Consider the following 23,096-nt stretch of genomic DNA (forward strand, 5'->3'; position numbering starts at 1 on the left):
ATAGTATAAAAAATAAGCATAGCGACTAATGTTATGTAAAATATTAGAAGCCAATTTTTTTGTCATAGAATTTTTATTGTTGCAAATTGCATTTTTAGATTTTATACCACCCCATCCACCATATATCCACTGATTTTACCCAGCCCTAACAAAGCAATCCCTAATTAGTACACAATGACAACTGAAAAGGGACACGCACACACACATAGCATAATTAAGAAAAAAATAATAATGATAAAATAAGGGGTATACATATATATCTCCACTCAATCCACGTCTAAGATTTGTAGAAGTCCATTTTAATACATTTTTTGGCTAAATGTATTAAAATAAATCGTTAAAGCAGATTAAATCAACTACATAGCCTATTTTTATTAATCTGCATTAGCATTGCAAGGTTGGGCATTTTGGATTATTGTTATTATTATTATCATCATTAGATCTAATAATGATTTCATGGAAACATGAAAACCATGACAATGTTTTTATGTAGGCTATGTACAAATGTTCATATCAATCTATATTGTCCATAAATATCCATAAATCTCAATAAAGGCAACACAGAAACAAATAACTAAAAAATAATAATAATAATATATTCAGTGCCAGACAGCAAATCAGAACGAATGAACACTAATAACATAATAGGACACTATAATATTGTAATATAATAAATTATATAGGGTTAAACACTTCATATCACCTTTATATAGGGCCCTCTGATCTCATTACAAATGGTATTTGACTGTTAGTAAATACCTTTTAATGTTGTCCATCTTAAAACCACTATAGGGGAGCCATAATACTCACATAATACAATACTATACTCCATTAATCACAGACATCTTTTGATGATCTCAAGTGCATCTGCAGGCACAGAAGAGTAGTAGGTTGTCAAATGGGCGGATGGATATGCACTCATGTGATTCGCCTCCAGTCTGTTTGACGCCAGGAGAGACGAGGGAAAGAGAGGCAGGAAAAAACTCCTTCATGTCTGTGTCTGTTAAACAGAGCAAAGGTCGACAGACGCTACACCATTTCATGAAAGGTATGCACTCTAATGATAACACATCTAGCCGATGAAGACGGTTCGGTGGTCATTTATGAACATTATTCCAACAGGAATGGTGTTTTTCCGCCGAGAAGTGATTGAAAAAGTTTTTCTTTTCTTTTTGTGCGGATGAGGTGAGGAAAACACGTGAACGAAGTATATTTATATTTTCTAAAAGGAGTGTTTAAAATATTTAAAACGGATTATAGACGGTTATTTTGAGGTTGTAATAGTTTTTTGGGGTTAATTAACGTTAAACCGCAAACTTAACGGCTAACGTTAACTGGCTATGTAGCAACTCGGCTAGCAGTAAGTTTTCACACAATACAGAAAAACAAATGTAACGAGAATGTATCCAAAAATATATCGTTGTAAGTTTTTAAAGTTACGAAAACGGGTAATTTTATAGTAAAAGCGGTTTGAATTTAAACCGAATATCCATGTTTTGAACTCAATCCCACAGAGTTGCGGCTAACGTAGCTTAGCTTCACTCCTCGTTTATTCAGCTAATAAATATTTATGATTTCACACGAAGTCGTGCGTATTTACCTACAACCCCCACGAGGGTGAAATAAACAACGGTGTACTTTAATAATAATCGGTATATAGTTAAAGAAAGTGTCTGTTCATGTTCTTGTGAGGAAAGATATGCGTGTCGTGTCTCAAAACCCAGTGTGCTGCCCACTCAGACAGCATTTTTGGGCATTATATTATATTATAGTCTCTAAAAACTGGTGTTCTGCCTCGGCTCGGACTTTCTAAACGTGTCTGTGATGCCCAAAATGCTGTCTAGATGGGCAGCTCACTTGGTTTTGCACAGTCAGCGAGTTTTTGCACAACAGACTATTCAGTTATATTCGTTTAAATGCCTTGGAAACACATTGTTTATTGTTTACCGTCTCTATCTGATGGGTAAAGTTTATATTTTAGCATCGGTTTGATAGTAATCATGGAGAATTTGAGCTGATATCAGCCATCTCTGTGTGCAGTCTTTGGAAATATCCATAGTGTCCTGTGAGCTGTGATCATCCTTGAAACGAAGATGTAAATAGATGGTTTGGGGATTTGTTTAAAAGTTGTTTGTGTGCTCTGAGACTTGTTTATTGCTGTTTTTTTGTGGAGTTGTTACTTTTTTTAGACAAGGAGCTTCAGAATCATAATTTTTCCTTGGCCTTGGTGCACAGAGATAAATGTTGCACATTGAATGATATTTTCCTAAGTATCATAATTGCAGTGCTTTGTAGAAACGCATTTGAAAGACACCGGCTTGTTTTTGACCTTGACCAAGGGGAGGTTTAGATACGGACATGTTATTGGAGATGGAGTGCCTTCAAAGAGCAGCATCACCATGTTACTGGCTTTCGTTCATCGCATAATAAGATTCTGGTTTATTAAAGTGTAGCATTGCTTTATTTCTCTGATGGTGATGCATAAATGATCGTTTGTCAATACGACTGAACTTACTGTTCTGTTTCGGTAGTCTTCTATATGAGATTTCAAATTTATCTGTAAATCGAAACGCCATATGCATTATGATTCATATTCATAGCTCACTTTCATGTACAATATGTACACTTTCTTTTAAGTAGAATATAAATGAAATAAGTCTGGATTGGTAAGCATTATAAACCAGGTTAAAAATATACATAACAGAAAATATGAGCATGCCACATGATTATTTTTTTTTCAATACCTGCTTAACATGATGAAAAAAATCTTATGTTTCATATAGTGAATCTAGCATTGTAATTAAAAATTGGTTGATACACACAAACAGCATTTCAAGATCTTGATCTTTAACATCTTGATGAGATGTTAAAATATTTTTTCCAGATAATCACATTTGGAGCAGTATTATTTTAATATTTGTTGCAATAAGTCATATTTTGCTTCTGCACTGGATGTTTTGAAGTTTTTCTTTGCATTTTTGCAATAGCAGAATTCATTTCCATTGAGAGCCTCTGAATATCTGCCAACGTGTAACATCTGTCCCATAGATGTTCATGTGAGCGTTCACATCTGTTGTCAATCTTGAGCTATAATCTGATAATGAATAATATCGATTAAAATGAATGCTGTAGATGTATACCTTCAGAAACCTGTTTTTCTTTGTAGTATTTCAGGCATGGAGAACAATGGGCTGGTAATTGTTTATGTGCAGCATAAAGAGGGTCTATCCCTATTTGTGTCGATGATGTAAGGCTCCAGGGATGGAGAGACTGGATGGTGTCAAGCAATTAAACAGCCCCCTCTGAACGATTGCATCTTTGTCTTGGATGGGTGTGACAGCTCTCCTCTTTATTTAGAAAAAGAGATCTTGTTCTGGGCTTGTAAGAGAGCCATATTTTCTGATCAAATTCAGACTGATAAAATTGTAAGGCCATGCTTCTGTCTTGCATCTGTCGTGCTCTTAAATGTCACTGAAATGTTAGATGGCTCTTTCAATCTGGCTATTATACCTAATTGTATGCGTAATATGATTTTAAAGATAATGCATGGGTTGAAGCCCACTAGAGGCATTGCGACTGCTTGACAGTCCTCGTAATAAATCAATTGATCCAGTAAGGAATAAAAGCACCTCTTCCTTGGTCTGGAGCTCTATTAGTGTCAAAATGTGACTCCATTATGATTTAGAAAGCTGATTTCATGTATAATTTTGCAAATGGCACTCCTCTTGAATGTAGATCACAATTATAAAGCAGCATCTTCTCATAATCATGTTGTGGTTGTGGTCAGCATCTTAATGTTGTTTTCATTATTTGGGATGAAACAGATGACTGTCAATTTTCATTTTATGGGCATGTTAGCCTCACGCCAAACATTTCTTCTTCACTTTTAAAGCTAAATGTCTCTCTCCTCGTGAAATAAGAGCATAGAAAGAGTAAAAGCTTTAAGTGGGAGGCTTTTGTGACTGCTAGAAAAATCAATATGGGTAATGCTTTCTGTGCTTCTCATTTTGCAAATGGATCAGCTGAGTGTAGAGGCAGGATGGAGATAGGGAGCAGGGAAGTGTGTGTGTGTGTGTGTGTGTATTGAGCTTATATATTGCTGATCTGAGTCCTGTACTTCCTATTGTTAAAGCTTCGCTATCATCGGTCCCTCAGCAATCAAGGCAGAGTGTGCTGATTACTTGTTTCTGCTGATAAGCAAGGCGTTTTGGTGTGTGCCGACTCATTGAACAGAAGATTTCAGGAATTCAATCTCTGGTTTGATTTTTACCATTCATAGTGTTAGTCATTGATCAGAATAGAGCAGTTTAAAGTAATGATGAGTTTCAATTCAAGTTATGCTCTATTGACAGCATTGGTGGCGTAATGTTGAGAAGCACATAAAATACTTGTTGCTCGGTTTTTTAAAACAAACATAACATGCTGTTTCGATGCTTGCTTATTTTGTCAATATTACAGCTTCTGTCATAGCAAGGTTATTTTTGTAGACTAAAACTAAAATAAAAATGTCAATAATTGAAAAACTTAAACGAAATGAAACTAACAACAGTTATTGAAAAACGAACTGAAATAAAATAATAATGATAAAAAATAAATACTTGTTTTCGTAATCATTAAGTTCTCACTCCTTGGCAGAAAAATATAGGAGCTGTGTGATGGTTTAGGGAAATGCCTGTAAAAGGCACATCGCAACGCACGCAAGCACATGGGGTTATGTGACAGAGAGACGCAAAGCAGTTTAAAGCAGAGTCCTGCACGGGTCCTGTTTCGTAAACATCCACCAGAAGTACTTAACACCCGATCCGTGATCCGACAGCAGCACTAATTTAATTCTGTACCAGACTTTCTGTACTTGTACAGTTTGACATAAAGACCGCGAATCGTGACCCTAACCGCACCTGCATTAAATCTATTACATCAGGTAGGCAAAATTTTTTATTTTCTCATGTAACTCAAGCAATCAAACCAACATTAGGCATTCTAAGTTGGTGCTTTGAAGCAAAAGAGAACGCGCATCCTTTCTGTGAACAATACACAACTTTTGAAACTAAGCCATATAAAAACTAACAAAAATATTAATGAAACAAAAAAAACTAAACTGAATTCTATAGCAAATTTGAAAACGATATTAAAATAAAACATTTAAAAATTCAAAACTATAATAACCTTGTATCATAGTCATATAGCTTGCATGCATGGTATGTGTGAGGATCCAAGAACAGGACTTTTTACAATATCCAAAAACAGGAATTACGTCAGTGACAAACGAAGTTTGAAGTTGACACCCGCCCCCAGTGGAATGCAGGTACTTTTTCTGCTATAAATAGTTTTTTGTATGGGGTGACCGTGACAGGTGATTTCTCCAGTCTTAAAGACCAGGGCTGAACGATTACTTGCATTTGGGATAATTTCACGATATGAAAAAATGCAATTTTTTTTCAAGCTTTAAAAAATAATTGCATATTAAATCGCAATATTGGTAAAACAAATTGCAATTAGATTATTTTCCAAAATCGTTCAGCCCTATTAAAGACATTTGACGCATACTGTTTTTTTATGTAAACTTCATAGCACACACAATATGCATTTTAAAGAAAAATTATTAAATACATTTTAATGCTTTTTGCATTTTAAACTGTTCAAGTGCATATCTTCTTATGCTTATTAGTGCTATCAGTACTAGTATTACTGCTATTTTTGAAGGACTAGTAATGTTTTTCCAACTGAAGCTGTCAACAGAGCTAAACTTGCACTACCATTCAAAATGATTTTTTTTATTATTATTGCTTTATTCAGCAAAGGTGCATTAAATGGATCAAAAGTCACATTACACTTAACTTTTTGTAATGTTACAAAAGTGTTTTATTTCAAATACGTTTCAATAAATGTTCTTTTTGAATCTTTAATCAAAGAATCCAGAAAAAAAATGATTATTTTCCGCAAAAATATTAGGCAGCACAACTATTTTCAGCATTAATAATTATAATAAAAGCTACAAAACAGCTAATTAAAAGGATTTCTGAAGGATCAAGGCTGGAGTAATGATGCTGAAAAGTCAGCTTTGCATCACAGGAATAAATTACTTTTTAAAGTATATTAAAATAGGAAAGTTATTTTAAATTGCAAATAATATTTCATATTACTGATTTCATTGTATTTTTGATCAAATAAATGCAGCCTTGGTGAGCATTAGAAACTCCTTTAAAAAAAAACAAAAAGGTGCAGAAAATCTTACCAACCCCAAACATTTGAACAGTAGTGTATATTGAACTCCTAACATTACCTTCAATTCATCTGATGAACTGCAAAATTAGATCGGTACTCCTGGTGGAAGACAATGACATGTCAATTACAGCTTGTCCTGTTAATGTCAGGGCTGGTTTGATTTGCTCCTGCTTCCGTTGTATATATGTGCCTGTACACACACAGGGTCTGAACAATATCGGGGAAGCTCTGTTGTACTGAGGGTAGAGTGAGAAGAGATGACCTACTTTACTTACTGTTTGGAGATGTTTGGCTGTTGTTCGCCCACCTTTACTGCACCTTTGACTAACAATGATTACTGATCCATCATTCTCATTTTACATAAAGCATGGTGTGGTTTGACAGGACAAACACTAGTGGTCTGGGAGTGGGAAGTGCTTTGAATAGTAACATTTTGTCCCGAAGAGCCAATGGGCTGATGTTTGGCAGCTGAAGAGGTCAAGGGGAAGGGATGTGGCTACAGGAAGTGCCTCTCAGAGGTCTTATATCCTTTCTGTCCTGGTTACACTTGCAACTTTTTCAGCAGCTGTGCTGTGCTCCGTTCGTCTCGCTCTGGGAGCTCCCTGGGTGGGGCAGCGGGAGGCTGTTGCTTACAGATCCAGCACAATGAGTCTGTTGTAGTTCATCATAACACATGGCAGATGGGTACATCCTAACAGTTATCTGCAAGCCCTCAGATGTGTGCGTAAGTAGTTGTGGTTTTTATAACTGAATAGGCGGTAGCGTTTTTTGCACACTTCCTTTGGACAGTGTTTTTATTTATTTGTTTTTTAGATGTCTAAAATTGTCATTGTGTGCACTGATGCAGTGGTTTGAATGATTGGTCACTTGTTACAAAACCTGTAAGTAGTCTAATAATATTATTCAAAGATTCAGTAGGAATGTAATCTTAGCCTATTTTTCAGCAATGTGAAGAGCTGGATAGCTGTAGGGTAACTGTTTGTCTCCCATAAAGGGCTATGGACTTATTTATTTTTTTACTGTTCACACCCATTTTAAGTTGAAATTTGTGTGAATGCATGAGGAATAGTATATATTTTACATCAGTGCTTCCCAACCTTTTTGACTCAAATGCTTCCCATTATCCACAACAATATTCAAAGGCCCAGTCATATAGGCTAATTGGTTTTGTTCTCAAAACATTTTTTTAATGTCCCAAATCTGGGATTGTTCATAGATTAAAATAAGTAAATAAAGTAATTATAATTCAGAATTCCAAAAGTTTTAAGAATGTTGAAGTGAATTTACATGACTTTTCCAGTTGTTTGTTTTATTTTATAGTATAAAAAAATATTAAATGAAGTGTATGTTCAGTATAAAAATGTCAATGATGTTTTAAGATATTATTAATTTACATTAATTTTTCAGGTCTAGAAACTAAACTTTTCAAATTAGGCTACCTCATAGATTCTTCAAAGGAAACATATTAATGGGGTGAATTAAAATATCATCTTGTTTTTTCAATTGTTTTATCTTATTTTAAAGCTTCTTTTGTCTTATTTTAACATCTTGAGGCTCCCTTTGGAAGTTTGGCCCTTACCTTCTGGTGGGGAACACTGTCTTACTGGAATATACTGGAGCTGTTTACTGGAACCATTTTTAAAGGGGTCATATGATGTTGCTAAAAAGAACATTATTTTGTGTATTTGGTGTAATGCAATGTGTTTATGCGGTTTAAGGTTCAAAAGGTTGCACCCCTTACTATATTGTGATGTCGTACGATGAGAAAAAAACATAAAACCCATTATAAACGAGGCATTTGTTGCATCCAGTGTGGACATAATTACTGATATACGGTCTTTTTATGTGTCGTGTTGCATCACGCCGCGTAAACATTAGTGTCTGCATTTGTGATCGGAGAAACGACAAACAACAAGCACTACTCTACACAGCTCAAAACTCGCGTTTGAATAGTCAGTAGCAGAAACGTACTTGCAGGCTGTGAGTCAGAAGCGTCAGACTGTCCTTGCAAAGTTGGAATTGCCCCACTTTATAGAAACCTTTGTTGCCTTTGTTCTAGGGGTCGACCGATATGTGTTTTTCAGGGCCGATGCCGATACCGATTATTACAGACCAAGTAGACCGATAACCGATATATTGAACCGATATATATGTGTGATGTGAAAATGAATGTCAAAATTAAGAATAACAAGGGCTCTGACAAAAATAGCCTTCCCTAGTGTTGGTTGCACTTCTTACTCTTGTCTTTCCCCCATGCATCCATCTACAATAAGGGTAATATATAAAGAGAGAGTTAAAAGTGGGGCCACTGCATGCTTCATGATTAAGCCTATGAATACTAAATACTAAAGCTAAACAGCTTGGGGAAATGTAAGTATTTGGCTTCAATAATTTACATGTTAGAAATGTATGTGTAATAGCATGACCTCTCATAATTCTTCATTAATTATTTTCGGTTGACTAAATCATAACCTACAAGAGGTGACTATTCAATTCATCATCTAATGCACATCAATTGATTAATTTAAAAAGCGCAATGTATATAATACGTGTAAATAATTTAATTGTCTTCATAGCTCCATTGTAGAAGTTGCGAAGAAGACCGCAACTATTTTAATGATACTTTAACACTAATAGCCTGTTATAGGCTCACTTGGTTCAATAGCCTATTGAAATGTCCCAATTTCCGTCATCCTAATCTTGGCCTATGTGACAGTATCTTAGTCTTGGCCTATGTGACAATATCTTAATCTTGGCCTATGTGACAGTATCTTAGTCTTGGCCTATGTGACAGTATCTTAGTCTTGGCCTATGTGACAGTATCTTAGTCTTGGCCTATGTGACAGTAATTTCCATTAGTTTTCATTTACAGAGCAGTGCAAATGAAGGCATAAAACTTTAATTTAATTTATCTTTTAATCAAATGAGAGTTGAACTCTATTTTTTGGCAAACAAATGTTTACTATAAATTAAAACATGTAAGAAATAGCGTATTGTGTGATTGTTCTTTTAAACAAAAGTTGTAATAATTGTAGTAGTATTAGTAAATAAACCGAACTTTTATTTTGACGGGTTGCCATGAGGACCTCTTAAGTTTCTGTAGCCTATTTATGATATGACGATCGTTTTACTCAAACGAAACAGTCAAATGCTCATGAAGTAACTCTCCGAGCAGTTCTGGGGATGATGTTCATGTATTTATGTCCTCATTTAGTGACATGGCAGATGCGGAAAACACCGCGAGCGTCGCGCACTTCAGTGTGTGTGTGTGTGTGTGTGTCAAAACCGCGCGTCTGTGCCTTTCACATATACAGAGACACGCAGAACATGCAGAATTCATATTTAAATAGTCTTTTAGCAGCTTAATGTTTAGAGATAGTCCATATTGTGAGTTGATTTAAGTGTACTGACCTACTTTTGATTAATTCATCCAAACTTTGACTAATTCCGTGACTCCGCGTTATACAGTAAATGTTATTTATATGACTGGATTCCGCGATTCCCCCTGCGTTTCCCCCATCTCGGAAACCATAAATAGATAATATTGAGGTTTTTACAACTTCAGTGTAGTGGATTGTAATTTATTGCAACTTGAGCAACGTCTGCTGCTGCCTTTGAGAGATAACTGATGCGTGATGAAGCAGCACCAGTTAGCAAGCGCTTTCGGTGTGAGAGCGCCTTTAGTCTTCCACGTATGATTGGTCGGACTCCTGACTCTCAACAAATCAGATGCGCGGTGGGCGGAGACTGCTCTAGGCCACAGAGTGGTGAGTTCCGACAGGCTGCATCAGAGCCAAATAGCGTGTTTCAAAATTAAATAATTTTATCGGCACATCGGATTTTGAAAATGACCGATCCCGATTATCATAAAAATGCTTAATATCGGTGCCAATAATCGGCCAGGTCGATAATCGGTCGACCCCTACTTTGTTCAAGCCAGCATTGTAGGCTACTCTCCCAGGTTCAGGAAACAGTCCTCCGTAAAATGCGCTGCACACACTCGAATATTTGGATTGAACTGTTCTGGAACAGTGTTGTAAATACAACTTAACCACTGATTTCTAGTTGTGTTTTGGAAGCCCAAACAAAGTACTTTCACTTTCACAACGAAACAGTGTCTCCAGGACATGGCGCTGCGGCAGCAACAATACTGCAGCGAGAGTAATAGTTCCGCCTTTTCATTGCGTGTACATTTGGGCGGTGTTATGCAAATCTTCCCACATCGTGGCGTTTAAATGAGCCGTTTTAGGAGTCTTAACTTTGATAAAGAATATCTCTTTGGTTTTGAGACCTTTGTCTTTGCAACTTTAGGGATCTTATCTATGCACAAACAGTTTGTAACACTCCAAAGAGAAAGGAAAACTTGAAATTGCATCTCATGACCCCTTTAAAACCATTTTTAATCATCTTTTTCCACTTAATTTTAAGTTTTTTTAAATGAAGTACAAATATTCCATGTATCTTGTCAGATGATAACATGTGACCCTGTCCCACAAAATCAGTCATAAGTAGCACGTGTATAAGTGTAGAAATAGCCAACAATACAATGTATGGGTCAAAATTATTCATTTTTCTTTCATGCCAAAAATCATTAGGCTATTAAGGAAAGATCATGTTCAATTAAGATATTTTTTGTAAATTTTACTATCGTAAATATCAAAGCTTAATTTTTGATTAGTAATATGCATGCTAAGAACGTCATTTGGACAACTTTAAAGGTGATCTTTCTCAACTTTTTTTTTTTTTTGCACCCTCAGATTCCAGATTTTCAAATAATTTTTATCGCAGCCAAATATTGCCCTATCCAAACAAACCATACATTAATGGAAAGCTTATTTATTCAGCTTTCAGATGATGCATAAATCTGAATTTAAAAAAATTGACCCTTATAACTGGTTTTGTAGTCCAGGGTCGCATGTTATGTCATGAACGTTACATGCAAAAAAAAAAAAAATTATATATTATAGGAGAGAGACAGTCCATGTGATCTTTGTCATTATGAATCGTATACATGCATTTTATTTCCAAACTGATGTCAGTTTCTCTTTTTTTTTGTTGCAGGTGCCCCTTCTCGAATTGTCAGCCTCTGACCGCAGCCAGTATCTGGCATGGATTAGTCTCTAATATCTAATAGTCATCTCATCATTGTTTTCAGCCTTAATTTCTCAATTGCCCTTTACACTAATTCTCGGAGTGGTTGTGACCCAGTTCCACCCCCTTCCAGCTTCACTGCAGGCCTTCCTGAGCCCTGAGCACCAGCAGCTGCGTCCTGCCTCGACTTCCTGTCCTTGGTCGTCCAAGGCTAAGCTCGTCCACTCCCCTATCCCCCCCCCCACATACAAACACACACATAATCGTCTTCCTGGCACACTGCGGGCCGAGAGCGCTTCAGATCCCGCTTCCTGGTGCAGCCCAGCACTATGACCTCCATGTCCAGTCTGTTCTCCTTCACCAGCCCGGCGGTGAAGCGGTTGCTGGGCTGGAAGCAGGGTGACGAGGAGGAAAAATGGGCGGAAAAGGCTGTGGATGCCCTGGTGAAGAAGCTGAAGAAGAAAAAGGGCGCCATGGAGGACTTGGAGAAGGCCCTCAGTAGCCCTGGACAGCCCAGCAAATGTGTGACCATCCCCCGGTCGCTGGATGGGCGGCTGCAGGTGTCCCACAGGAAAGGCCTGCCTCACGTCATCTACTGCCGCGTGTGGCGCTGGCCGGACCTGCAGTCCCATCACGAGCTCAAACCCCTAGAGGTGTGCGAGTATCCGTTCGGTTCCAAACAGAAAGAAGTGTGTATCAACCCATATCACTACAAACGAGTTGAAAGTCCTGGTAAGTCATGACTGATGCATTTATATTACTACTCATGACAGATGTTTTACAACACAAATGTTTTTTCATATTAAGATTTTCTTGGCACATTTATGGAAAAGTGATTAAAGTACAATACAGGGTAATTATAGTTAGCTAAAACCATAAAAGCATTTTTGATACTTGAAATTAAATATAAAAAATTATAAGAATAAAAAAAAACCTACATTCATTTTATTTCAGCTAGATTCCAAAGTTACATTTCTCATTTTATTTAGTTTCATTTTCATTTGATCATTTATTTGATGAACTAAAATTACTGAAATAATTCAAACTAAAACTGAAATAAAAAAAATAATATAGACATGTTTAAAAAAAAAAGAAAGAAATAAAAAATGGCTAAAAAACCCACCAAAAATATTTACTAAAACTTTAAAACTAAAATTAAAATGAAAACGTAAAAAAAAAAATATAAATATAAAAAACACCTGTAACAGTATTTCAGTAATACTAAAGTAACACCTTTTATACTACTGTTCGAAATTTGGGGTCAGTAAGATTTTTTTTTTTTTCACTAAAGCTGCATTTATTTGATCAAAAATACAGTAAAAACCGTAATATTGTGAGATGTTGTTAATATTTAAAATAATGTTTTATAATATATTTTAAAATATAATTTATTCTTGACTATAACAGAATTAATTTATTTGTTTCCAAACAGGTTAACACCAGTCTTAGCAGTTTAATATTTTTTGTTGAACTAGGGCTGGGCGATAAAACGATAACTATATGTATCGCGATAGACACGTGAACGATATCAATAAAAAATGTGTTCGATAAAAAGTTCGATATTTTTTATTCTTCGTCGGAAGAAAACAAAGGCTGCGAAGCAAGTTTGGTTGCATTAACAAAGGCACTAGCTCTCTGGTAACCTAGCAACGTAGGGAGTGACACGCTAACAGCCAATCATGTAACAGTATCAAGTTTGGTTGCGCCATATCGTTGTCTCGTGTCTAAGTGCGCACGCGCAAAAAAAAAAAAAAATAAAAAAAAATAAGTGCGCACGCGCAGCTGAGAGTGCACGTCTGCAGCCAGACCCTATTGGCTGGTCTGCTGGATTCCTCTTCATAAGCAGAAAATGAGTGCTGCAGCGAGCGAGGAAATTGTAAATAAAAGAGAAAGTCAGCTCCCAGTATGGCAGTTTTTGGATATAAGTCTGACCGTAGTCAGACCAAATGTCGTCTGCAAATTATGCAAGACCGTCGTCCCCGCCAAGACTGGTAATACCACGAACTTGATGTACCACCTTAAAAAAAATATCAATAATTATCGATATCGACCGATATGAAACACTGATATCGTGATACAGTTTTCAGCCATATCGCCCAGCCCTATGTTGAACCATGTTAAAACTAAAAATTATTTGATCACACATCATTAAATACTTATCAGCTGATTTAATCTCTCTGCCAACAGTGTTCTTCTGATAAGCTTTCGTTGACTGCAAGCAAACAAAAAACAGGCAAAATAACAGCGTATTGGTCAACATATATGTCCCCTGCGAGGATATGTGGCCTATTATTTCCTCTGCATATCCAGAAGTATAGACCGTGTTGACTATCAGATATCCTTTGCCCCCAGAGGCCTTCTGATCTCTGTGACCTCTGTTGGCCTCTGCTTAGATTGAGATGTGCACTGTATTGAGCTTTTCAAGGGCAGATATCACATGTCACTCAGGAGAGAAAACACATTTCTGTTGAAGCCAGAAAACTGATCTGTTGTGCCTTAGCTATTACCTTGGAGCCAGAGTTGGCCAATCAGCACACCGATGTCAAGGATGTGGGGCTCTTTTTTTTCCGCCATAAATATTTAAATCAGAATGATGTTTAAAATGCTGTTATCTTTTCTCAGTGCTTCCTCCGGTGTTGGTGCCACGACACAGCGAGTTCAACCCTCAGCACAGTCTGCTGGTGCAGTTCCGTAACCTGAGTCACAATGAGCCTCACATGCCTCTCAACGCCACCTTCCCAGAGTCCTTCCAGCAGCATAACGGAGGAAACACCTTCCCCATCTCTCCAAACTCGCCCTACCCTCCGTCTCCCGCCAGCAGCGGCACCTACCCCAACTCTCCTGCAAGCTCTGGGCCATCCAGCCCCTTCCAGCTGCCAGGTACACACAATACCCCTCATTAGAGCTGCATGATTAATCGTTAAAAGATCACGACCTCGATTCAAACACCCACGCCAATCCATTTTTAAATAACACCCGTGTCTATTAAAAAAATAACACCGGAACATTCAAATCTGCGTTCGCGCTGCCGCTAACACAGAGATAGCAGACGTATGCCATGTTTAGGTAAGAAACGGCATCACAAACAGTGTTTTCAACTACACAGTATTATTTTTGTCTTACAGCCATTCATATGATCACAGACATACTGGGATGAGTATGTCTATAGTTCATATATAAACTTTGTCTATGATAGCGATCAAAGTAGAGCAAATCCCCTTTTAAAAGTAACTGGCGCTTCAAATAACATACGTGTCGATTACATTGTTTTGCCAAGTGACTTTTAAAAAAAAATTGGTCATTGAATCATGGGACTAGAGAGATGGCAAGCAGTCAGTTTCGAAAAGAGTCTGGAAATCCCACACCACCACCGAAGTGGGTCTTCGTTTAGAGGAATAGACGGCGCGGATGGGATCGCAGACCGCAACAACAGCGGGTTAACATTAGTGTATAACATGATTGACATTTGCTGGCTTTGGCTAGCCTCCAAGCTAATGCATACGTGCCTGTATTGAATATTATTACGCATTGCTCCAGTATTGTAAGTCAATTTGACATTACACAGTTTACATACAACTTTTCTGTTTCCTTCTAATTCAAAATAATACCACACCTTGCTGGTTCTTCGCGTGGTCATTTTTGAGCTCACCGCAACTGACATGAAGAAAACGCATGCAAGGTCTGAGGTACAAATGTAGTTTCCACCCAAATACGCTTTAGAAATATTTATATATTTTGATATGTATTCTTTTTCAAAAGTTTTTTTTTTTTTTTTTACTTATTTAAATGTTTTAAATGTACCGTTAAAATTATTGTAATTTGAATGAGAATCTTTTTTTTCCTCTCTCGTGTAATCGACTATTGTTTTCAGTGTCGACTAGCAGGAGCTTTACGACTAGTCGACTAGACCCGCACATTCAGAATCTTGGGGAAATGGTGATCTCTATTTGAGACACAAAAAATCTTTATTCTCAATTTATCCAGAATCGCGCAGCTCTACCACTCATGATATTGATAGATCTTTTGGGATGTTTTTGCCAGTGGCAAACTGATGTGTTGATTTTCTTTGCTGCTGCGATTGCAAACGGATGTGTGACACTGAATGATAAACCTGTGATATGATGGTGAGTTGTGCAGTGTCGATTGCTGTCAGTAAACAATGGAAATGCCAGCTAAGCAGCACACCAAAGCCCGGTGACTTCAGTCCTGCTGCTGGGTGCCCATCACTTGGCACCAGCCTGCGCTCCCTCTATTCTGTATCGAGTGATTTGCTGATGCCTGCATCCGTAGACTCGGTGCACTCGGGCAGAAGGACAGCAAATGTTTTATAGCGCTGTGGGTTAGAACTAAAGCTGGTTTTATTCATAGAAATTGCTTGATTCATCACAGCTTCAGATCTGCCTCAGTGATTAAAGTGATGGAAGCATTTGAAGCTTTGACATTTACATTGTGAATGAATAACTGTTTTACAATATGAGCTGCTTTTTTGTGTCGGCTAATCACTAGTGCAGTCCCAACAGCATCAGCAATTCAATATTTAAACACTGCCATGAAAAATTTGGCACCAAAATAAATTTATACTTTTATTCAGTAAGGATGCATTAAATTAATTAAAAATGACAGTAAAGCTGTTTATAACATCACAAAAGATTTATATTTCCTTTTTAGTCATCAAACAATCCTGTAAAAATGTACTGCAGTTTTCACAATAATATAAAGCAGCACAACTGTTTTCAACATTGATAATTATTAAACAATTAGAAATGCTTCTTAAGCACCAAATCAGCAATTCATTAAGTGCTGCTGAAAATTCAGTGTTGCCATCACAGAAATACATTACAATTTATAATGTATTCATAAAAAAATAATTTTAAATAGTATTCATATTTTGCAATATTACTGTTACAAAATATAGCTTTTTGCTCAAATAACTGCAGCCTTGGTAAGCATAAGAGAGTAAAAAAAAAAAAAAAACTTTCAGTGATGATTCATTCAGATGCATCAGTTTTTCTACAGTGAAAATGTTTTTTCCAAAAGAAATACAGCATAATTTTATGTTCAATAAAAAAACAATAACTCATCTGATATGACTGATCCACCAGACAAGCAATCTGACAACGCTCTTCTCCTTTGGCTTCATTGAATTTGTCTGGAAATTTAACTTATCGAGCCTTTTTAAAATACTTCTTGCATTAGATTATGTCTTCCAAGGATTTCTTTTTTAGAGCCAGGGGTGCTTTTTTTATTATTAGCCATAAACTCTTTCTGGAAGAGATTGCATTCAAATATATTTTGCTGTTCTGCTTGCTTTTTATTGGTAAAACGGATACTTCTAAAGCAATATATGTGTCCAAATAATAAACAGCTCTGCCACATATTTAAACTTTCCCAGATGATAGTCAACAAAAAAAGTCCGCTTTAAATAGCTGTTGTTTACACATCATGAATATCTATTATTGTTCAGAAGTGGGTGTTTGATGTAAGGGATTTGCGAAATCTGACACTAAAAGGTTTCCATAAGATGCGAAGCGGCTTCCTGTAAAGAATCATCAGAATTCAGGCTCCAGGGGATTGCAGTGGAAGCCCATTTGTTTGCAGCAGGCCTCATCGTCTGACCGCTATCTCTCTGTGGTGTCTCTTTACCAGCTGACACCCCTCCTCCTGCCTACATGCCTCCAGATGAACAGATGGGACAGGACGGGTCTCAGTCCATGGAGACTGGCAGCAGCATGGTTCCTCAGAACATGCCCAGAGGGGGTAAGAAACTATTAACGTCCTATTCAGAAGTAATCCAGGTGTGATGTCAAAGAACATAAAAAAAACTCCCTCAATGTAGCTTGTTCATTACAGAAGTATGTGTGTTTGTCTGTCTATGGCATGTTTTATAGAGGAAATATTGGCCTATATTGCCAATGGCCTTGCAGAAACAGACGTTTGACTACAGCCATAACAGTACAAATATTTTGGCCATTCTTGCAGTTAAACAGGGAATAAAATGTAAGAGGTTAAAATTCACAGCAGTCCAAAATCCAATTGTGATTTTTATTTTTAAATAAAGTAATTGACAGTTAAAAATTGATGTCTATTTTATGATATACTTGTTTCTACTGCAATTTGTTTTTGAAGTTTAAACATTCAAATGGTGGCTGTCATAACTTGTTTCAAACATGCATTAAGACAAAAATATATTGCATATCTGTTGCAAAATTCTCCTCTAGAGTTAAGCAATAATGCATCATATTGTTTGAAAATGTTTTTTCTTAACATTTTTATGTGGAAGGATTTTTCACAGCATATTAACGTGTGTTGACAGAAGAATTTTAAAACTTGATATAAAAGTAACAGTGCAAAGCTCATTGCAACTCATGGCAGGCATGCTACAGATGATGTTTAGTGAAGTTTTGTTCATACGTAAACAGAAAACAGCACTAACTAAAATATCGATCTTAAGATTTGAGAATTGATATTGGTTCATCAAAATGAGAATCAGTTTAATTTAAGAAATCTGTAGTATTACTGTAGTAAAATGACCAACAACAGTTCACTTTGTACAAATCAAATCAAATGACTAGTTTTTCCTCAGAAGCTTTTATTGTTGCAACCTGGTACTTTGGAAACACAAGTTTGTTTTGCGGCAGACCAAAATAAAACCTGTGCATGGCAGGTCACAACATTTGAGAAAGCTCTTGCCAATTTTTTTTTTTTAAAGTACAGTCACACTAACCATCTCTGTAGTTAAACACATTGTCATCATGACTGAGCCTGAATTTCTAATGTCGTTTGCCTGTTGTAATCTTTAAATCCTTTTGGCCCGGTATCCCCCTGTAATCTATTCAGAATGTTTATCTAGCTGATTTGGTGAAGTATCTGAGCAAGTTAAAACAATAGATGGCTTCAGCTCAAGGTCTTGTTTTATTTTCCTCTTTCAGATGTGCAGCCAGTGGAGTATGAGGAGCCCAGTCACTGGTGCTCTATTGTGTACTATGAGCTGAATAATCGTGTAGGAGAGGCTTACCACGCTTCCTCCACCAGCGTGCTGGTTGATGGATTCACTGACCCATCCAACAACAAGAACCGCTTCTGCCTGGGCCTGCTCTCCAACGTCAATCGCAACTCCACTATTGAAAACACTCGTCGCCACATTGGCAAAGGTATGCGGTTATTATGCACAAAGATCTTGCTCACCGCAACTGTGCTTTGTCACTTAGTCCTGGAAACCCAGTGGGACTTGACTTTAACCTTCTGCAAACCAGTGTTGTTATCATTAACTAAAGCCGTTAAAAACATTTTTTGTTCATTTAAATAGTTTAATATTAGGTGAAAAACTTGAACTAAACGAACTTTACAAATGTTGCCTTGACTAACTGAAGTTGAAGTTCTAGAATTACTAATTGAACTTATTTAAACTAAAAGAATATAAAACATTTAAAAATATAAAAAATGAACTAATAAAATGACCGAAGCGCATAAAATTACAGAAAAAGGTAAACTAAAATTTAAGTGAAAACTCAAAATATAAAAAAAGTAATTCAGACTACGAATAAAAACTATAAATAATACTAAAATAACACAGTGGCAAAGGTTTTTCAGCATGATGATCTATGACAACCTTTACCCTGTTTAAGACCTGTTCACACCAAAAAAGATGACTATACTGATAACTATATGGCATGCACACCAACTGATAATAATGGTTTATTATTAGCATGTGCTGTCCTTTTTTGTTTTTGCCAGTTTAAATGCTTGAGATCTTTAAATTCGGGTGGATTCTGATTGTCAGTGTTTTTAGCATTAAGCTGGATACAAAGTGATTTGAATGATATTGTTCCACTTCTCTATTCTAATGAAATTAGATTATTATATTTTATTATTATCTTTATAGTTATTGTCCTTGGTGTGCATGGCCCTTTAAAAGCAAGACTTTTTTTCCATCAGTTTTTAGAGGATTCATGGTGGGATGATCTAGTTTAGTAACAAAGACAATTGTTTTAATATTACAATGATAACAATTAATTATTTAGTTAAATGTTCTCAAAGTGAAGATGTTTGATTACAATAGTGAATCATTGTTGGACTGTATTATGATTCACTATTGAAATAAATCACAGGAAGACCGTCTTTTTCTAATCTTGCACAGAATGTGCAGATTTTTATAAAGCCAAATGTTAATTATTTTGTGTTTTACGCTATAATAGCATATTTCAGAAGTACATTTACGACGATCTCTTCTCCCTCAGGTGTCCACCTGTATTATGTTGGAGGAGAAGTGTATGCAGAGTGTCTGAGTGACACCAGCATTTTCGTCCAGAGTCGAAACTGCAACTACCATCATGGCTTCCACCCCACAACTGTCTGCAAGATCCCCAGCGGCTGCAGCCTCAAGATCTTCAACAACCAAGAATTCGCTCAGCTGCTCGCTCAGTCTGTCAACCACGGATTCGAGGCTGTCTACGAGCTCACCAAGATGTGCACCATCCGCATGAGCTTTGTAAAGGTGCGAGAATCACCACCAATGACAAGCTTTCAGATGTCTATTTGCCTTTGACAGTTCAGGGGGTAAAAATGTAGTAGAAGATCTATCCTTGTGTAACTCCTACCTCTATTTTCTTTAGGGCTGGGGCGCAGAGTATCACAGACAAGATGTGACGAGTACCCCTTGCTGGATAGAAGTGCATCTCCACGGTCCCCTCCAATGGCTGGATAAAGTCCTAACACAAATGGGTTCTCCTCTGAACCCCATCTCTTCTGTCTCATAATGAAGGGCCCTGCTGTGCTGGGAGAATCTTTTTTTTTAGGTTTTTTCTTTTTTTGGTTTTTCTTTTCTTTTTTTCTTCACTTTTGAAAGAAAAGGAGATCTCAAGGGCTGAACTGTTTACACTACCTGCAGAAGGGTGACCGGATCCTGCGGCAGTCAGAAAGAGAAGAATGAACTGGGGCTACAAGCACATCTAGCTGAGGAAAATTCTAGGCAGTGGCACAAAATGGACTAACTACTGCTTTAGCAATTACCTTTCTGTTTGTTTGTTTTTTTGCATACAGTTGTTTTAAAATGATGCTTGTATGACTGATTTTCTCTTAACTGTAGGTAATCTAGTAGATGAAACTGACATGCTTTCATGTATCTCTACTTCACTCTACACCAGAGGAAAATGGCAATTTCCTAGTTCTATGAGAATCTTTTTAATTGCTCTGTCTAATCCCTGTTATTTGCAAGGCATATTTTCCTTTATATGTTTACTGTTAGACTCAAAGCTCATTACAAATGTTTCCTTTTTATAGCATCTGTTGCCTTAAGGCAAATCAAAGTTACTGCTTTTAAATAAAGTTCTTTTATCTGATAAATTTGTGCTCATTTGATATGTTTTGTGATGACAGATGAAAGCTGTTGCTCTGCATGTGGCCCATATGTGACCCTGGACCACAAAACCAGTTTTAAGTCGCTGGGGTATATTTGTAGCAATAGCCAAAAATATATTGTATGGGTCAAAATTATCGATTTTTCTTTTATGCCAAAAATCATTAGGATATTAAGTAAAGATCATGTTCCATGAAGATATTTTGTAAATTCCCTACTGTAAATATATATAAACTTCATTTTTGATTAATTAGATGCATTGCTAAGAACTTCATTTGGACAACTTTCAATATTTGGATTTTTTGTTGCACCCTCAGATTCCAGATTTTGAAATAGTTGTATCTCGGCCAAAAATTGTCCGATCCTAATAAACCATGCATCAATGGAAAGCTTATTTTTTCAGCTTTCAGATGATGTATACAACTCAAATTCTAAAAATTTACCCTTATGACTGGTTTTGTGGTCCATGGTCACATATGGACTGAGACTTTTAACTTTTAAATCCACAGCTGTTGGCTAGCACAATATGTTCTTGCATGTGAACATGGAAAACACAAAAGTGCATAGTGTAGTAGATTTCATTAGTGTTGCATGATTGTGCTTGTTTTACACAAACATTCTGAAAGTGGAATCAGTGCTCATGTAGACTAAACTGGACTTTTGATGTCTGTTATTTGGTTCCCTCTACTGGACAAGACATGGAGTGTTTTTAGTACAAGTTCCTGTGAAAATCTGTAACCCGTTCTGTACTTTCCTAGACAGAATTACCCTTCTTGAAAGTCGTCTCATGTTCCTGTCATTGTTGTATGTTGCTGTTCACATCAAAACGATAGCTTTCTAGGAAACAGGAGTTTAGACATCAACAGTGAACTTGGACCACATTCAAAATAGTTGGTTTTATTATCTATCTATTCTATCTAGAATAATTTTCCAAATATTTATTACAATACTGATAAATTTACCATTCACTTCAATGGTATGAGATGATGACTGGATGGTTTCAACTGATTTCCTGTTGAACTCTCACCAGCTGAATTGTATGGAGGGCATTTTCTGCCAATTTTAAATGAATCAAGTCAGGGACAATGCATTGTCACAGTGAAAATTAAAATTAATTTAATTTTAAATTTTGGCACATATTTTGCATAGAGTTTTCTATAATGAAACGGTTAATCTGGTTTTCATTTTTATAATTAAAATTTTATAATTTAAAATTAGCAGAAAATACCTTCCATAGAATTGCAGTGGTCAAACTATTTAAAATATAGTGAATTAAGTTACAAAATCCACCATTATACACGGTTTCCATCTAGCATGCATTCTGAGGTGCAGCTAGTCATATTAATGGAGTGTTTTCACTAGTTAGCTGTAAACCAGTTACTTATATGGAGCTAGATTGATGTCAATAATTCACGCAAAAGACATGATGCACACATACATATCCCAATTCACATTCATGAAACCTCATTCACATGCACAAAAAAATACCTCGCCTGAATATGTTCGTAGATTTGTGTTGGATGTTTTTAGACATGGAAAAAGCAGAATGGAAATGTGCCATTTTATTTGTAGAAATACCGTTTTCCCTTATTTCAGTTAGTTTTGAATGGGGAAAAATGCAATGCTCAATATGGTCGCTCAATCGAAGGAAGCCCCGCCTTCTGAATGAAAGAGCCAATCGCTAATCAGTAAAGTCAGCGACTCAGCGCATCACTGCAGCTGCTGTTAGAAGTCCCGGTTGCTATAGAAACAGTCAGCATCTAGCCTAAAAAATAAGCTTTTTATAATGCTATTTGAGCAAAAGAAACAATATTTATGATACAGTTGTTGTCAGATTTCTTTGGTGATTTCAAATATTAAATTTAATCGTAAGCTTAGTGAACAGTATTGGAGAATTTGATGCTTCCCCATTCAAAGAGATAGGAGCTGCACTTGGATGCCCGAGAGGCGTTTCAAAGATGGCCGCTGAGTGACATGTCTTAAAGAGACTTTGCTATAGCGAGCTAAGCCAGTAGTAGTAGGCTACTTACAGAATTGCGTAAACATGGCTGAAGACGCAAAAATTGTTCTTCGTTGTGGAGAGCGCATATATGATTCAGATTGGAACTTCGGAGCATATCACAAATCTTTTTATTCCGATCGTAACTTTGGAGCGTGTATCACGAATCATTTTATTCCGATTGGAACTTTGGAGCATGTATCACGAATCATTTGATTCCGATCGGAACTTTTGGAGCGTGTATCACGAATCATTTTATTCCGATTGGAACTTTGGAGCATGTATCACGAATCATTTGATTCCGATCGGAACTTTTGGAGCGTGTATCACGCATCATTTTATTCCGATTGGAACTTTGGAGCATGTATCACGAATCATTTGATTCCGATCGGAACTTTGGAGCATGTATCACGAATCATTTGACTC

General features: G+C 36.6%; 1 protein-coding gene across 4 annotated transcripts; it reads left to right on the forward strand.

Moving 5' to 3' along the window:
* Positions 1-924: 924 nt before the first annotated feature.
* Positions 925-21,453, forward strand: LOC306853676 (mothers against decapentaplegic homolog 5-like). 4 transcript variants are annotated; one of them, XM_079391261.1, is made up of 8 exons: positions 970-1,048; positions 1,123-1,185; positions 11,287-12,048; positions 13,939-14,196; positions 16,963-17,073; positions 18,246-18,467; positions 19,554-19,810; positions 19,929-20,655. In XM_079391261.1, exons 3-8 carry the CDS (start codon positions 11,646-11,648, stop codon positions 20,070-20,072), a joined length of 1,395 nt encoding a protein of 464 aa, XP_079247387.1. In that variant the 5' UTR covers positions 970-1,048; positions 1,123-1,185; positions 11,287-11,645; the 3' UTR covers positions 20,073-20,655. The 4 variants fall into 4 exon arrangements, with proteins under 4 accessions (XP_079247385.1, XP_079247387.1, XP_079247388.1 ...); XM_079391259.1 differs by lacking the exon at positions 1,123-1,185 and having other exon boundaries at positions 925-1,048; positions 19,929-21,453; XM_079391262.1 differs by lacking the exons at positions 970-1,048; positions 1,123-1,185 and adding an exon at positions 5,207-5,305.
* The last annotated feature ends 1,643 nt before the right edge of the window (positions 21,454-23,096 follow it).

Source organism: Barbus barbus (assembly GCF_936440315.1).
Source record: "Barbus barbus genome assembly, chromosome: 33".
In the NCBI taxonomy this organism is placed as follows: Eukaryota; Metazoa; Chordata; class Actinopteri; order Cypriniformes; family Cyprinidae; genus Barbus; species Barbus barbus.